The sequence below is a fragment of the Remersonia thermophila genome, chromosome 6, assembly GCF_042764415.1.
Source record: "Remersonia thermophila strain ATCC 22073 chromosome 6, whole genome shotgun sequence".
Lineage (NCBI taxonomy): Eukaryota > Fungi > Ascomycota > Sordariomycetes > Sordariales > Chaetomiaceae > Remersonia > Remersonia thermophila.
This window is the reverse complement of record NC_092222.1, coordinates 2,921,837-2,938,790: the sequence shown is the minus strand read 5'-3', so window position 1 is coordinate 2,938,790 and position 16,954 is coordinate 2,921,837. Positions and strand designations below refer to the sequence as shown.

The 16,954-nt window shown below is 54.9% G+C and overlaps 6 protein-coding genes across 6 annotated transcripts; 1 reads left to right on the top strand and 5 right to left on the bottom strand.

The window, feature by feature from the left end:
* Nucleotides 1-1,320: 1,320 nt before the first annotated feature.
* Nucleotides 1,321-2,612, bottom strand: VTJ83DRAFT_6978 (uncharacterized protein; the record flags this gene model as incomplete). Its single annotated transcript, XM_071013748.1, has 2 exons — nt 1,321-2,379; nt 2,436-2,612. 2 exons carry the CDS (start codon nt 2,610-2,612, stop codon nt 1,321-1,323), a joined length of 1,236 nt encoding a protein of 411 aa, XP_070864605.1.
* A 591-nt stretch (nt 2,613-3,203) lies between these two features.
* VTJ83DRAFT_6977 (uncharacterized protein) lies at nt 3,204-4,407 on the bottom strand (the record flags this gene model as incomplete). Its single annotated transcript, XM_071013747.1, has 2 exons — nt 3,204-4,256; nt 4,306-4,407. 2 exons carry the CDS (start codon nt 4,405-4,407, stop codon nt 3,204-3,206), a joined length of 1,155 nt encoding a protein of 384 aa, XP_070864604.1.
* Nucleotides 4,408-7,220: 2,813 nt separating this feature from the next.
* On the bottom strand, nt 7,221-8,721 carry VTJ83DRAFT_6976 (uncharacterized protein; the record flags this gene model as incomplete). The annotated part of the gene is made up of 3 exons (XM_071013746.1): nt 7,221-7,695; nt 7,755-8,427; nt 8,496-8,721. The coding sequence occupies 3 exons, from the start codon at nt 8,719-8,721 to the stop codon at nt 7,221-7,223; spliced, it is 1,374 nt and encodes a 457-aa protein (XP_070864603.1).
* A 1,728-nt stretch (nt 8,722-10,449) lies between these two features.
* VTJ83DRAFT_6975 (uncharacterized protein) lies at nt 10,450-10,763 on the top strand (the record flags this gene model as incomplete). The annotated part of the gene is made up of 2 exons (XM_071013745.1): nt 10,450-10,492; nt 10,585-10,763. 2 exons carry the CDS (start codon nt 10,450-10,452, stop codon nt 10,761-10,763), a joined length of 222 nt encoding a protein of 73 aa, XP_070864602.1.
* Nucleotides 10,764-11,790: 1,027 nt separating this feature from the next.
* Nucleotides 11,791-13,878, bottom strand: VTJ83DRAFT_6974 (uncharacterized protein; the record flags this gene model as incomplete). The annotated part of the gene is made up of 7 exons (XM_071013744.1): nt 11,791-11,928; nt 11,983-12,194; nt 12,260-12,671; nt 12,726-12,997; nt 13,061-13,170; nt 13,233-13,580; nt 13,649-13,878. The coding sequence occupies 7 exons, from the start codon at nt 13,876-13,878 to the stop codon at nt 11,791-11,793; spliced, it is 1,722 nt and encodes a 573-aa protein (XP_070864601.1).
* A 459-nt stretch (nt 13,879-14,337) lies between these two features.
* Nucleotides 14,338-16,412, bottom strand: VTJ83DRAFT_6973 (uncharacterized protein; the record flags this gene model as incomplete). Its single annotated transcript, XM_071013743.1, has 4 exons — nt 14,338-14,511; nt 14,609-15,426; nt 15,497-15,972; nt 16,027-16,412. The coding sequence occupies 4 exons, from the start codon at nt 16,410-16,412 to the stop codon at nt 14,338-14,340; spliced, it is 1,854 nt and encodes a 617-aa protein (XP_070864600.1).
* Nucleotides 16,413-16,954: the final 542 nt, after the last annotated feature.

The following is a 16,954-nucleotide window of genomic DNA, read 5'->3' as shown; positions in this document are numbered from 1 at the left end:
ACGATGCTCGGGTATGGTAAGGGCCTTTTTGAGGTGGGCTCGGGATTTGGCGTTAAGGGTAATGTTGCCGTCTAGGGACTTTCCCCGCAACAGCATCTAATGGTACTGGCTATCAAGACGTATAGGCTTGAATATATTAGGGACAACTATGTTGCGGCGCATGGCTCGCGATAAGCTCGGTTTCCTTTTGCATGCTGAATCTTAGCGTATCGCATACTACTATGTCGAGCACGGAAAGCAAGTAAGCTGTTACCAGTGAGCTAGTCAAAGCGCAATTAATTAGGGCTTCCGTGCCTTATTCGGGGGCGCTTCCCTACGACGATTATAAGCATTGACTTCAGTACTGGCCTCGATAAGGAACTGCACCAAAAAACCTCGATAGGCCCTTTCCGCCGTGATCTAAACTGCTTACAGGTCACCAGATCGCGACGGTTCAATGACATCAATCACAGGACTTTCTTCCAGAATAGCTCTGACGACGACTACTAGTCCTCTATACACGAAAGATCAGGAGAGACTAGGAAGTTTTCTTGTAAATGCTTCTATCAGTTTATATAACTACGTGTTGGGTACCTCATATAGTTCGGAAAGTCTCCAAGCATCGTAGCACTCTGGTTAATAGCATTTGCCTGTCTTCTGGTATGAACCGCTTCTGGGGATCCAGTCCGCAAGTCTTTATATATCATCGTTCCAAATAGTATTATAGACTTTCTTTTGCCGGGTAATCTCTGCTCTAGCAAAGATCAATGCGTCAACGGATGCTGCATACGAACAGGGCTCGGTATAGTTCAGCCACTACAACGCGCGAGCAGACCTAGGCGACGTGCCCAACCCTTGCTCCCCCTGCTGGGGTAGCTGGTGTAGCAGCAGCTTAGAATCTCGACGCGTTAATTTTCTGTAGCAAGATAGATTGCTGTCTTTTACTAGTCATTGCCACGGCAACTCCGGTAGACGGTGCACGGCCAGGTACCCCACTGGCAATTCTCAGCCATCAGGTACAACGCTGTCTCATGAGACTTGTTCCAGGGATATTCAAGGTGTAACAGCAAAAACGGATCCGCTAATGCTGCCATTAACTAGTGCATCATATACCACAGTATACCTGCTACTGCAACACAAGGACATAAAGTCTTAGCGTTTGACAGCCCTTCTGCATGGCCGCAGATGAAATTGGGAAACCCTGAAATCAATTTCACATCATGCTGGCGCCTTGAAGTTGATCAAACAATTAGCAAACCTGAACGGTAGAAGACGATTTATCATCACAAAACTGCAATTCTTCAAAAAGCTTGGAACCAACTACCTTGCCACAGGCTAACCTTAGTGACGACCGCGGTGGTTCAGCCTGTTCATTTGCCTTGCGTGCTCATAGACCAAGATCCGAGCCTCATCATCGTCTAAATAGATAGTGAAGCCGTCATTATGGTTGCGGCCGTAGGAGTAATTCGAAAACCCGTATTGCCAGTACATGCTCCCAGCCAGCTTCTCCTCAACTGTCGTCTTTTGCCACGCACCCATTACCTCGACACGGGAGCGGTTGTCGATCCTTCCCGTGTATTCGAGCCTCTTGTCGGGCGTCAGCCAGCCGTACTCCTCATGTACAACGGGCTTGCGAGCCTTGCGACCGGCAGCGGCGTGGTCACGGATCCACTGATGCGTCCACTCAACCGTCTTGCTCCACCAGTCGGGGTATGAATGGAATGTGCCAAAATCGATGGTCTTGAGAGACAGTTCGTGGTCGAAATCGGTCCCATCAGCGCCGTTGTATGCCCAGTCGTCCGATTTGCGGTTGAACCCGCCCTCCGATCCGGTCGTCACAAGGTGGTTCTTATCGAGCTGCTTGATGTAAGCGCTCATCTCGGCCACCCACGCAGACAGCACCGCTGGTGTGCAGTTCGGGCTACGCGGCAGATTGCGGACGCTGTCGGCACCACAGCGGGCCTCGTTGGCGAGCTCCCATGCGAAGATCGTCGGAGAGTCCTTGTACCGCGTCACGAACTCCTTGACGTAGCGCTTGAAGGCATTCCGGATCTTGGGTTCTGTATAGAACTGATCATGATATTTGCCCCCGAGATTGACCGTGTAAACATCCATCCCGCCGTAGTCGGCCCAGTTGTTGGTCAGGGCCACAAGGAGCTTGATGCCCACCTTGTCGGCGGCCCGGACCACCTTGTCAAAGCCGCTGACGTCGATGGTTGACGTGCCGTTGGGGTGCCACCACTGGAACACGACCTCAGATGGCCCAGCACCCTCGCCGCCATAGTTGGGCAGGCCGCCGGGGACATAGGTGCTGTTTTTATCGTTGAATCCCCACGTGCGGAAAACAGTGAGACCGGCTTTCTTGGCTGCTGTCAGGCCCTTCTCAATGTCATCCTGGTTCTAGACAGGGGTTAGTCCGATCCGAGCAACATAAGTCAAGAGGGTTGGGAACGTACCCCATTGAAAGGAAAGTAATAGGCATTACTCCCGGCGAAGTGGAAGTCCTTGCCATTCAGCTTGAACTTGCTGCCCTCAACAGTGACGAACTTGGATCTCTTGGGAAGTCCCGGGGCAGCGGCGGCTGTTCCGGCCAACAAGCCCGTGACGAGCAGCTTCGCGGCGGAAATATGCATATCGGCGGTCTGGATAACCCAGAGAACGAGGCGTGTGCTGTGTCCATCTCAACAAGACGCTCGTCATGGCTGTGATATTTATCAGGGTTGACGGGAGGTGCCGGATTTACACAGCGGAAGCCCTTCACCCGCACCCCCCCGGAACGGAAAGTCTTGGCTCTTGCTTGGCAGGTACCGGCGGCACCTTGTCTTCCGAGGCTCTGCCAGGCTGGTCGCTGTCGGACCAGGGGTGCATCCACTCAGGTTCCTGAATTCGCGGCTGGTAGCACATGACATGTTCATCGACTGCTAGAGCCCGGACGCTCACGGCCCGCATCACCATCCTGGGACATGATAATGTTTGAGTGAGCCAACGATAGCATGTGCAACGGCTATGGCATCATACCTACGGGGATAATTTTGTTGCCTTGAGAGCCAGAAATAATATTCATGTCCAATAACTAATTATTCACAGGATCGTTTTCTCCGCCTCGTTTTTTTATTAAAAAAAAAAAAAAAAAAAAAAAAAAAAAAAAAAAAAAAACTGCGGTCGCCAAAAGGTCTGCATCTCGGCCCACGGCGTCCCTTAGTCAGCATTCTCCTTCAGACCCATCAACGCCATACAGAATCAACTGTCACGCTCGTATCACACCCGCGCGGAACCGTGTACGCCCGGTTCGGATCGCTTTCCCAGATAATCGTGCCGTCGCTCGCCACCTTCACGAACTTGTACTCGAATGCAACGCCGGCTGGTAAAGTAACCGTGTGCGTCCATACGGGATTTCCAGTCGTGTACTGTGCCGCCGACAGCGCGGGAGCCACCGACGGGTTCCAGCTTCCCAGTTCTGGGATGGAGCCGACCAGTTTGATGGACTGACCCCATGCTGTGACCACACGCTCCGCGAACGTTACAGCCACGAACGGAGCGGGTGTGCAGGACGCGCTTGGCGTAGCTGTTGTCAACGATGTGCTGGTCGGCCGCGTACTTGTGGTAGTCTCCGGGTCGGATTTGCCGACGATAGCAATGTCGGCACATGAGAGGTAGATTTGGCCCGTCTGGAACGAGTTCCATTTGAACGATAGCAGCGTGTGTGCGGATAAGTAGTTGGGAATCCGGATCTTCTTGGTGACGGGGTAGCCACCGGCAATGCTAGTGTAGCATGATCCCCGCGGAGCGTTGTCGACGCCTTGGCACGCGCGACGATAGTCAGCCTGGAACGCGTTGCAGGTAAACCAGTCGTTGCGCCAACACGCCTGGCCTGGGGCGCAGTCTGGGCTGAAGCCGCAGGACTGCCCTGATACGTCCGTGCAGGGAAGCACTCCAGCTTCGAAGCAGTCTTCAGCGGCCTGCTTCTCAGCCTCCGTCGGGAGGTAACCTGGTGTGAGGAACTTGTCCACCAGCGTCTGATTCTGACAGATGCGGTAGGTGAACATGCCGCCATGGTCCCCATTGTGGTCGACGCACCACTCGACGTCAATGACCTGGCCGGGAGAGTACGTGGCGACTGGTGCCATGCCCCAATGCGCTCCAGGTTGGTTATAATCGATCGATACCCTTGCATTGTATCCGCACGGGCCAGACCTCCCCACCGGCGCCGCGTCCAGGTTGGGCCACGCCTCGACGGGCTCGAGGATAGAGCATTCCGGGCATGAATCGATGCCAGCCTGACCACAATTAGCGGAGGTCTGTCAGACAGGAGGCTTGCGACATTACCTCGGCACCGAGCCGGGTCCTGCTGAACGGGACAGTCAGGTAACCATGGCCGTGGGCGAGTGCCACTGTCGACAGAACTGTGCCCCAGCGTGTGAGTTTCATGGTGGGCAGTCTGTGTTTGCGAGCTGTGTGTAGCGAATCCTGGGCTTATGGTAGCTGGTTCCTTTCTGGCTGCTGATGAGAAGTCACGTCGTATCTTTAAGTACTCGTTTCATTGCCATAGCTACGTCTCCCCCATGACTGTGCAGAGCCATTCCCATGTTCCTCGGCCATTCGCTCGGCCGTTTGAGGGCAGTGTTGCCGAGATAGTCCCACGAACGCTGGCCCGCGAATGTTGAGGCAGGACGCATGGCTTATGAAAAGTGTTGCTTCCGCATCCCGTCGTGACCCCTCAGGACGGGATCCTATGGCCGAAACCTGGGGCCCCGCACCGAGGCCGAGTCGGTTCTCGGCGGCATGGTGGCTCGCTTGTTGGTGCCGGTTCCATGTCGGCCATGTTTCCCCGCTTGGGGGGTTACCCGGGGCTTGGAAACTGTGACAGCAAAAACGGATCCGCTGATGCTGCCTTCAGCTAGTGCACCATATATACCTGCTACTGCAACAGAAACGTACTGCGTATGAACCGCAGGGCCACTGTGGAGTATTAAACGGCCCGAATCTTCAACTACCGGAGCCGGACATGTGAAGCGGAGATCGGTAGCCCAACTGCGATGGATTAAGAGCCCAAGGCGTCTCAGGACCTTTGGGCATTTCGTTCTGACGACACAGAACCTATGCAAGTGGAATCAGCAAAAGGACAAGAACACCGTGCTTCGACAGCTTGACCGTAATACGCAAGATGCAAAGTGTCTACGAAAACAGGGGGAAAGTATAGACGATGGTTCTTCGCTCACTGTGGAGCCCGCGTCGCTGTGAAGCTGCAGTACAGATAGACGTTCTTATGGTTCATCTACGAATGCCCTCAAATACGATGACCATAACGACCTGATGGGTGTGGCTGCAAGAGTCCACTCTGCTATCTCGCTCATTTTGTCAGAGACACAGTGCAGGCTCTTAATGTTCATTAGGTGGGGAGCATCGATCTTCCCGCTGCGATGTTCGGAGAGGAAGGCCCGGAAGCAGCCGTGTTCTTGAGGTAACGCAGAAGCTGGACCACATGAGCTGCGTGACACTCCCGAGCTTGAAAGCCGGGCGTGATGGAACACCTAGGGGACGAGAGCTCTCGATCATTCCGTAACCGTCCTCATTAAAGTTGAGAGAACTTGCCCAAGTAGTCGCATTGGAAGTGACGGGGGTATAGACAATCGCCGAGACCATGTCCTGAGTTGGGAGATCGTACCTACCCCATGGGAAAACACGCGTCGACCTTGAGACTGCGATATCGGGGAAGTCCAAAAGGCAAAGTGACGTTGAGCTAGTTTTCGGAGACGTGCAACAAATGCTCAGCAGAAACCACGGACTCTGTAACGTCCAGTAGGTCACATGCCCTTCAGGTTCTCGGGAAGGGAGATACTGGCCTCAGTTCTTCCCTGTCATCGCTTCAACGAGGGCTTGGAAACGCATATGCACCTGATTTCATCAATAAACAGTTCTTCCATAGCAGGAAATTGTAGATGGGAATTGACAACCTCAGCCCGCTTTGCAATTGGAACCTCTTGGGGTTGCTTAAAGTTGAATCTCCCGCTTGTCCGAACACGTCCCTAAACGCGCTCACATGGAAGCCTGACTAGAACAGCAGAGAACCATAAAGTGACAGTACGCTCCCCAGGAGGGTACATTCTCTGTCCAAGAGTCAAGGAAACTAACCGATTCGCTGGCGGTAGGCACAGTCCCGAAGACCGGCGCCTGGTTCACTATCATATGGCAGCTTTCCATGTTAGACATCCATAAATCTCTGAACACGTATTGCCATACTTTGCGAGATCCGCTCAGGTACGTTAGGTAGAAAGGCATTCGATAACTCAGCTTTATCTGGCTGACGCCCAAAATCCCAGACACTGAACGCTTCCTGTGAACGGAGGCCTGGTGCGATTCTAAGGCAACTAACTGTGCAATCGCCGAACATGCCCGACCCATCGCCGACGCTCGGTAGTCGCATCGTCCGGCAGCAGAGTAAACAACGGACACTTTAAGACCTTAGTCAAACCCCCCGGCGCCCAGGAGGCGTGGCTCCAGGAAGCAGGTACATATGTCTCCTTGGGAGTCCTAGGCGGGTTTTTTGCACTGAACGAAACTAGACTTGAACCAATATGCATTCCCCTCAGTGCGGAGTTCTGGCTGCTCCAGTCCTCCTTGGATCCAACTTCTCTTAATCAAGCAACCTAGATCTCGTTATAATGGTAATTTTGCTAGCGCCGTGGGTGATGGCCGTATTACTCCAGGTAGACTTGGTTTTGCGAACAAAAGACTGGCTGTTCCCACTCTCATGGCTGTCTGGTCGTTTGGAGTTGGGTGTACCTTGGTTTCTCCTTTCTTCTTTCTTTCTTCCTCTTTCTTCTTTCTTTCTTCCTCTTTCTTCTTCTCTGGCGGTGGTGGTGGCTGCGGTGGTACTCGTGGGTTGGAAGACTCGTTACGGAATCGAGAAGACTCAGGACGCAGGGCCCTTTGGAGTATCCCGGATACCATCTCGTCTAGTTCTTGTGGATGCTTGTCCCTCAAACAATGACGCTCAAGGATCCGGACAGTGATATCCGTAAAATTGTGACGTTGCCGCGGCCTGTCGAGCAAGTAGGCCAGGGACCTGCTTCGCACTTGTTTTTGTCCGGTGGTAAGAAGGCGGGGTACCCGGGACAACAACCTCTGCGCTGCCCTGCTTCCTGTTTGTCAAACAACATTCGGCCCTAGAGGCACAACTCACATTCAGCAAGGTTGGATGTACATCTACTCTATTCTACTATCTTCGCCGATTCGCTATGTCATCGCAACCTGGAATCGTCGCTCTTTTGGCTATGGGCGCCAAAGTCCAGGCCCCGCATGTGCACCAGACTGGTCTCGTCATCATCATCGTACTTCACCACAAACGTCTGCTGCCGCACAATCTCAAGGGGCTTCGATGGATCTGAGTCGGCCTCACTCTGCAAATGGCCGCTCTTGTTGGACTTGGCGGTAAGATTTCCCGTCCTGCGCCCTTGGCTGGCACGCAATCTGTTGGAGGAATTCGGGCCACCAGCTCCCGAGTTGGGATAGGAGGGCCCATAATTGCTGTGGGAACCAAGCGAAGGGAAGATGCGAACCAAAATCAAGCGGAGACTCGGAAGACAGCACACGATAATCCCCACGTTGATCTCAACGGTCGACCACAGGGAGACGGGGTAGTTGTCGTAGGTGGCGTTGCTGGACTGAGCGAAGACGATGAGCGCTTGGAGGCGGATGATGGACACAATGGTAATGCTGAAGAGAACAAGTCTGTTAGTAGCATGAAGGATAAGTGCAAGGGGGGAAGTACATACAATGTGCCCACGCCGAACATAAGAGCCACGCCAATCTTCTTCTTCCAATGGAGGTTCAGCGACCTGAGCTGGGAGAGCGGGATGGCAAGCATCCAGAAGTCAAGGATGATGCTAATGGCGGCGTTGGACCACGCGATGGCGCTCCTACTGAGGCATTTGCCCTCCTTTTCGCCGTGCCACATCTCCCAATAGTGGCTGATAGGCGTGCACTGGAAGATGGCCAGGAAAACGTAGGCGACGCCGAACAGAACGTCGAAGACAACGGTTCCCCAGAGTAGCCGGCGCACGCCCTGAGAGGGGAAGATGCGCAGGTAAAAGAGAAGCAAGCACAGCTTGACGAGGGAGACCAGGGCGAAGTAAAGGACAGCCATCCACCAGAAATGGTAGAGGAAGCTTGTGATGTTCTCGGGAGTCAGTGTCCAAATGTCGCGCCCTACGCCGTTGGCCGTGGTGCCGTAGTGTGTGACTAGAACGCACGGGATGGCGATGAGGAGGACGGCGATCATGGCGTAGTCATCCGCAGAGAAGTGGCGCGTAACGGTCAGCTTGAAGGCGAGTCGTGCCGCTGCCATGGAGAATGATATCACAGCCAGAATGATCGATATCACGGCGTATGTGCCGGCCACGTCGTGAATCTCAACGCCGCATGTTGTGCTGGTCACATTCTTGGCGACTGTAAGTAGGTGAGAAGGTCAGCAACGCGCGCCCACAGAAAAGTACTTGTACGATCCGGAGTCGTACCGAGAGCCTCCTTCATCGTGCAAGAGCTCATGATGCATGCTGTAGCGGACTGTTGGAGGGCGTCATTGCCGCACATGCAGGCAGTCATGTTGGGGGCGTTGCTGCAGAATTCCTTGATGCCATTCACGATGCAGGGTGCCGCGCACTGGGGAATCGTCTGCGCCTGCGCGAGCGCCACTGCGGCCCAGGCCAGGAAGGCGAGGGCGAACCTGGCGGCGCCTCTCATGGCGGGTGGGCGGACTTGTCGTCACTTGGGGGTGTTCGCGACGAGCGTGTGCACAAGTGGGTGAACGGTTGGCCGAATGTCGTCACGGGCCTGGAGGAATGCCCTGGATGATGTATGTACATAAGCAGCAGATTCGGGGGCCGAGAGTTCCCTGTCGCAGGCAGTTCGGCCCCTGCCGAAGAACTACTCAGGCGTTTGACCAGGGTGGTTTGGCAGGGGCCAAACCCAGCCGACGCATGGCGGGGAGATCCTTGACAACATGCCATCCAAGACGACCTTCTAACCGTCTTGGGTCAGTGGGCGCGAAGTGGGTGGTCAAGTCAGCCCATAAAGAATCTGAGAAGCTCGGCAAGAAGGCCAGAGACACTTAGCGGCAACCCCTTGAGAAGCCGATCTCTGCGTACAAAAAGCTGCGTTCTCTGCGGTCCCGGCGTCTCTTCCGAATGGAGATCAGGAGGCTTCTTGCCAGAGCCACTACACTACAAGCGTACGCGGCTTACCGTGATCGGGTTAATGTTGTGGTTGCGTCTGGCTAGCGATATCCACATTCCAGGCGCCTTGCTGTTTTTTGCGCTGGCGAAAGCGGAAGGTTGTGTTTCTGGGGTGGCTTGGCGAATCTGGCGACAGCCTCAGCCCCTACCAATTTTGCAAACGCAACCGCCAAGGCAGTTGGATCGAAAGCAAGTGCCGCGCTACCGGAGACGACGTGGAGACATCGGTGATCCAGAATGTTTTCACCTTGGTGATAGGAATTGTTGTCGGCCTTGTCTTCCGAAGGAGGAGAACCCCCAGAGAAGCGAGGTCATGGATGCCCCGTTCATAAGTCCGGGATGATAACCACCCCGCATCATTGGCACAACGCCCAGCCTGACGGGAGATTTTGCACGGATCATTTCCGTTTCCCATATCAACCGCCCCCACATCTCCTAACCGAGGAAACAACGGAGTCCATTGCATGAGACAGCACGGACGCGAAGCTAGAATTAGTCGAAGAAGGAGTGGCATCCACGTGGAGACGTCGTCACATACCGAAGTTAGCTAGCCCATCGTCGCCCAACTGCAAGGAATGGTGACGCATGCATGGCCAAGAGAAAAAGTTCCTACCGCCGACGGCTGACATCCCAAGGGCTGGGTAAACCAGGTACTAGGTGCGGCCGCTGGCGCACACTTACACAGTAACTACACTATTGGCCGGCTTTCCGTACCGCCGCCACGTGCTCCCGGCCCACGTGGTTCGGGACGGGAGATGATAATAACCCGGCTCAACGGCGCAGGCGTTGTTCACGGGGTCAATGTCGCGCCAGGTTCCAGCCATTGCTTCTCCTGCTTCAAATTCACACACAGAACCAAGGCCGAGTCTCGAAATTGCCTACGCCTAGTCCACTTCTGACGTTATCCGCAACCCCTTTTTGCCAAGCCAATGGTCAACACACATCACATACACCACACGCATCATGAAAGTCAGATCGCCGATGGGGGACGGTTGAGCGGTCTGGGGATTCGCACTAAACCGCCGGCGTCAAAAAACAACGGACTCTTTTCTGGAGCCATGAGGAGAAAGGCCAAGAGGTGTTGAGTCTCCACATTGCATCTCGCGAAACGTCAAAAATAACCAACCATCTTCGGTAGGTAGGTTGGTGTCAAAGCACGGGGAGAGGCCATGGCGAAACGAAACCGAGGATCTGGCAAGGCTTGCCAGCCTAACGGGAAGGCCGTAATTTATTTACAATGCCATTATGCATCCCAAGAAGCATTCATCCTTACCACAGAGGTAGGTAGCCGCTCTCTCCATACAATCCATGCTAGGTACATCAATCATCCCCCGGGGGGAGTGAAAAAGCCACTGAACCCTCCGCATAATAGGGGCCATTAGATTCGTCGCTTTGACACGTCAAATCTTCCTCAGTGGCGTTTTCTTCGCAAACCACGAGCACCTCTGCGGTACCAACGGCGAACACCGGGCTTCTAGAGTCAATCCAGATCCTAAGTCTCAAGGGGGCAGGAACAATAACCCACCCGGTCGTGGCCTCACACGGAAGTGACTGATTGATGGTAACCCTCGCGACATCCAGGTTGATCTAGAACCACACGTGGAGGCTAGGATCGTCGGGGGTGCCTGTCAGCTCACAGATATAATTTGCTCGGAGGTTGCAGCTCAGTTCCACGACGGCCTCGGAGACGGTGTTTGTAATACGCCAGGTGGCGATTCCCGGTCGCACGCGCTCGTTATGCGTGTATGCCACCTTCAGGTGGTCCACGAGCCAGAGATTTTCAATCTTGCCGCCATCAATGCAAATAGGGTGCGCCTGGCGAGCCACTTCACGGACCACCAAAGCCGCCTCGATGATGGGATAAGACCAGAGAACCGCGACCAGACCTAGATTGATGATGTGTTTTGGCGGGACCATGTTGAGTCGGAATCTCAAGGGATATTCTCGTTATTTCATGGTTTCTGGAGGACTCGGGGAGGGTGTGTCCCACAAGGTGCCAGGAGAAAGATTGTTTTATATATTATTGTTTCCTGGACTTGACGCTCGTTGTCGTCATCTATCTACAATCGAACCACGGCTTTGACCACGCATCTGTACTACGGGAATGGCAAGAGCCTTTTTGTCGTCCACAGAAATGTTCAGGCAATTCGTGAGGAGTTATACCGGCATTTAATATGGACCCGGCTTCCACAAGGCCCCCTTTCCTCTTGTGTCTTCAGCCGATGCAGTTCGCAGGGCATATTTGATATCCAGCATAATCTCCGCTTCGGCAGTCGTTAGACACAAGTTAAATTAGACGACGATGTACCGGAAGATGAGGTCTCAACTTACACAGCACATCGGCATCCCCAGCAACGTTCCCGTCCAGAGCATGGTGGAGAGAGGTGCCTGCAAGATGTCCAAAGCCAATTCGGTCACTTCTGTGTAAAGAGCCGCTCAAATGCGGTTGTTTTGATCCTTGTAGCATACCTGTAGTAACTACGAGTACCGGCGAATGTAGGTACATGTGGTTTTTAGGTAGGCAATGCAAAGGCATCAGTTCCTTGCGGAGAAGAGGAAGGGGGGTGGGGGAGGGTGGTCAGGAGCAAGAGGAGACCCTGGGTCGTTCAGGGACATCCCGGTGTGGTTGGGAAGTTCCAGTGGCATCTAGTAACCGGCTTCCTTCTGGCCGGAAGCGAGAGAGGAGCAAGACTCCCGCTGCCAGAAATGCAATGCCCTTGTAACAAGTCAGCTGTGATCAAGAATTTGTTCTCATGGGAAGGATCCTCACAGCATTCGCAAAAAAGGTCAAGTGCGATTTGCCGGTGCGAGCCAGCGCTGCGAATACGAATCCAAAAAGACCCTGTGTGGCAAGCCTGGCGATATTTTCTACCAGCGTCAAGGCGTTGAGCGCGTCGGCCTTCTTTGACGCAGAACACATTTCCGTCATTACGCCTTTTGCAGCGGGGGCAGAGCCCGAGGCGAAGGGGAGCAGGCAGGCAGCTGCGGCAAATATATCAGCGTCGTTGGCACTGGAGCTGGATAATGATCCGAGAGGGTCGTATTACCAAGGTAAATATGCCAGCCTTTCGTGGCAAAGGCGGCACACATGGTCAAGAACCCATCGACCACGAGGCTGATTCGAAGGAAGAATAGGTCGAACCCCGTGCCTTGGTCCTCGCGAGCCTTGCTGGCCGCCACAGGTTCTTCTTCGGCAAAACTGCCAACAGGGGCCTCCAGCTCTTCCGGGTTTGTTGCAAGATATGGCTGGTCTGGCTCTTCGGTCGCTTCAATGGCCGACGCCCTTGAGGTGAGATGCCATCTGCGTCCCCATTCAATGATCCGGGGGAAGAGGAAAATGAGGAAGGCCGCTCGCATGAAGGCAAACTCCGACATGAGCCACCCGTTTTTATTTTGATCAAACTCAAAGACAGCCGTGGCGTACATTTGGATCAGGAGCGGCGCGTAACCTGTAGCCAACTGCGCGAGGTCGCCATCAGCATCGGATGGTAAGAGACGGACGGGAGAGCCTACCACGCCGAGAAACACTCCAGCGCACAGGAAGAGAACGCTGTAGTGCTTGGTTGTCGCGCCGCTACCCAGGCGGATCTCTTGGGGGGCGAGGACCCGGAGCGGAGCGAAGAACTCAGCAATGCCCTTCGATTTGGGCGCCGACTGTCCCGACAGCGTTTCCGCCGGGATGTACGGCACGGCGATGCGAACGTAAAGAGTAGCGAGCAAAAACGAACAGAAAGCCACCTCAAAAGGACTTCGAATGCCCCAAGTGTCGCCGATCACGCCTCCGGCTTACAGCGGATCAACAAATATCAACAAATGTGTCGACAAAGAGCAAGTGGCATTGGACTTACCGAGATATCCGAGACCCTGACCCAGCATGATACATCCCTGGAGCATACCAAATAAGGCCGTTCGCCTCAGGGGTTGAACAACCTCACCGGCAATGATGTTTGCGACCAAGCTGGCGGCCTGAGGGTTAGGTCAACGTGCCTTTGAGAACAAAGTGCGGAGGGAGCCTCTCACATGTATCCCACGGGACCCCCGACGATGGTGATAAGCTGTGTGCACTGGAAGATGAGGATGCCGGCCTTCCCGCCAGCCATGACGCCGAGGATTTGGGTGGCCACACGGATCGCCGGCACAAAGGTTTGGACCATGAGAGCGGCACGTGGACCCAACCGTTTTGCCATCCATCCCGCGACGAAGAGGTTGATAGTGCCGCAGAGGGTAGTGCTCATTCCCAGAATGGAGTACTGAATCGCAGTACCGGCGGCTATTTCATTGCGGGTGCAGCGGTCGCCAGGACCCTCAAATGGAGGATGGTCTTGATAGAAAACATCGCATACCATCAAGTGGAACACATAAAAGATGCTGGGCAAAGTCAGAAGGATCCTGCTGCGAGTTCTGTCACTGGCTCGGGTGGGACATTGAGCACCTACGGGACTTGGGTGAAGCTGAACGACAGCGTGATGAGGAAGCCAGCAAATAGGATGCGCTCTTCAACATGTTTATCGAGCCGGCACACACGAAAGAGGAGGTTTTGCTCCTGCTCGCAGGGCACGGAGTTACGAGATTTCGGGCAGGGATGTCCGCTGCTTTCGCCGACAGCGCTGTTCGCCCGTTGCGTGCCGCGGAGCAGCGGAGTCGTTTCGTCGCCTTGGGAGGGCATGGTGTCGTCGAGTCCCAGACGTGTGGTGACATCAATGGCCGGAAACTTTTTTGAGTTGGTGAACCCGGCAACCGCCTACCCAAAGTAGATACGGTACGAAATACCTTACCTGCCTGACCTTGGGACGCAGTGGTATCCTGGCGCATCGTCGCCCCTGTCGTCAGGAGTGGGGCCGGAAAGCCAGGGATGGTCCGGCGCCACCAGGCATGAAGTAGGTTGGAGGATTGTGGCTGCGGGAGAACCCGAGAGCCCGATCCCTGATGGGGCGGACTCAAACGCAATTTGAATGAACATCCTGGCCAGGGTCCACGTTCTTGCACGTACTGTGTACACAACAAAGTACACAATGAGGTAAAATAGAGTCCCAGAATCACAGGAAAAAGTGGTTATCAGATGAAACATAAGGAACCAAGCAAAGGTTCTCAACATTATTACCCAACTACGTCGCAGCCATGCTCTTCACAGCCTCCTGCACAGCCTCGTCCCGTAATCAATCACCTCCCACTTCTCGGTCCCTGGCGTCGAAACGGCATAAAACACACCCAAGGGATCCCACTTGAACCGGAGAGCGCGGAGCTTGGGGTACTCAGATCCCCAGAAGGCACTCTGCCAGTTGGGTTGGTACGGGTCGGCCTGGGCACGTTAATGTCAGCTCAGAGCACGTCACCAGGTTGCGCTAGTTCCTGGGGCGCGTGGGGAATTCATATTATAGAGACGCCATTGAACTCACCTCGTTGACATAGGTGCAGCCGCTGGTGCTAGCAGACCGCAGGGCCTCGTCCATGACGTTGGTCAGGACGTTTTGCAGGTCGGCCTTTTGAGCGAGAGAGGACCCGACGGGAACGGGCAAGACAGTGATGACAAAGTCGGTGGCATTACGCCAGGCCGGGTGCGTGGCGCTGTTGCTATGCGGTGCGCCATAGCCTGGGTTGAAGAGATGACCGATAATGATGCCGAACAGGTCAGACCGCGGCGCCGCGGCTGTCTTCAAGGCCTCGATGATACCGTCGTTGTTGGTGGCGACGTCGTGATGATTAAACATCCAGCCGCCCGTGAGCGCCGAGTCACCGGCGGCCTCAGGCTCAAACAGGTCGATGTAGAGGTCATAAAATGTCGGGAACGCCTTTGACTCGAAGTCGTATGGCACGCCAGCGGCATCAAGCTCGCTGAGCATCGGCTGCAGGATGCTTTCGAGCTGGGCCTTGGTCTTGCCAATGGCAACCCAGGGGCGCACGCGAAAGGTGAATGGAAGAATCTCAAAGTAGGCATACAGCCCGTTGTCGACAAAATGATTAGACCACTTGTGGAAGATGGCTGTTCCGTTCCAGATGACGTTGGGGTCAAAGGTGTGGGTGGTGTTGATGTAGAGGGTGGCGCCAGCTGAAGGGAGATCCGTAAAGGTCTTCATCGTGGTCGAGAGGATGACGGCGAATGAGGCTGGGCCACCCCCCTTGAGCGCATAGAAGAGGTCGGGGTTCTGGTACTGATTTGCCGTCACATACTGCCCCGATGCTGTAATAGCCTCAAAGGACAGGACATTGTCGGCGGCTTGAGAAGCTAGAGTTAGCAAAGACGGCCTGGGGTAAAGAAAGAAAAAAGCGAGCGCTGGAAAACGTACAAAACCCCTTGAGCGTTGTCCACGGGCCGTGGCCACCGCCCTGGATGAAACCACCCGAGATGCCCACAGTAGGGCACTCGCCAGTGACGACGACGCGTGGTGGGTTCTTCGCATGGCCCTGGGCCAAGATCGTGTTGGCCTGGACGCCGGCGCCAATCTTCACGGCGCCGCCGTGGTAGAAACCAGGACCTGTATAGCTGTTCATCCAGGTGATATCTTGGAAGGCGTGCATATTGATAATAAGCGCGCCGTAACCCGTGCTGCGACCAATAAAGTCGTGACCGGTGTTGCGCACGATAAGGCGGATGTTGTTGCGGCGGGCAAAGTCGATTCCGGCCTTCACATGCTGCTTCTTGTTGGCCATGATCACATAAACCCCGTAATACCCCAACGTGCACGGTTCATTAGGGTCTGTTGTAGGGCGGCACGTGTCGTTGGTGAAATACGTCCATAAAGACGCCCCTGGTTGCTCGACACTGCACCCTGTATCAGCGCCGCTCGCTTCGCCTTGGGGGTGTGGTAGTACTCACTGCCATTGCTCATTCGACCAGTTCTGAGTGGCCTCGGCGCACTTGACGGGATCATAGGCGTTAACGGTTCCAAAGGGCCCGTTGAACGAGTTGTGGCATGAGGCACCGGGTGGGATATGAATTCTGAGCCTGCCATTCACGGTGGTATTGAGGGCGTTCCACTTCTGGGCGGAAGGCCAACAGCTCTCTCCCGGAAGACATTTGCAGGCGTAGTGTATACCACCGGGGCGGTGCAGGCTCAGAGGTGCCGGAGCGTCTGAGAAATCGAGGGTTTCGAGCGTTCCAGCGTCCACTGCCAGGTCCGGGTCGTTCGTGACCGTGACCTGCGCGATCGCTGCGGGCACGAAGCTCACGGCGAGGAGTAATGCCCTGAAGGAGGGACTCATGGTTGACGGATGACAAGGAGCTCCAAGTGGTGATACTCCAAGACTAGATTGTAGCACTGAGGACCTGGGGAGGAACCTGACAGCTAGTCTGGGGATTGAGATCAAGTCCTATTATAGTTTTCCATCTTCCATGTTGCTATACCTCTGTACGTTCATTGCCTACACATGCCTGCTGCCGGCGAATGCTGCCATTGCCCGAACTGGGAATTGCCGCGGCGCTAATGCAGCAGTTGGTTCGCGAGTACGGACGCCGGAAATCATCGAAGCGACGCCCCTGCTGCAGCCTACTATGCAATTAGCTGCACTGTTACGGTAGTGTCCCTCCAAGCAGCCTCGCAGTGTAACCGTCGTGGTGCTGAACGCGATGCCCGTGAGGCACCCCGCCCGAACACACAGACCACCAGCTGATCTGCATGTCGCAAGGCAAGGCGGCATTCGGCAACGCTATCGAATGCCAAGGCCTGTTTGTCGCATGGCGGGGAATAGGGCAGCCGGAGGGCTTCCGCGGTGAGGGGGAATTGTTTCCAGCGTGGGGGTGAGCA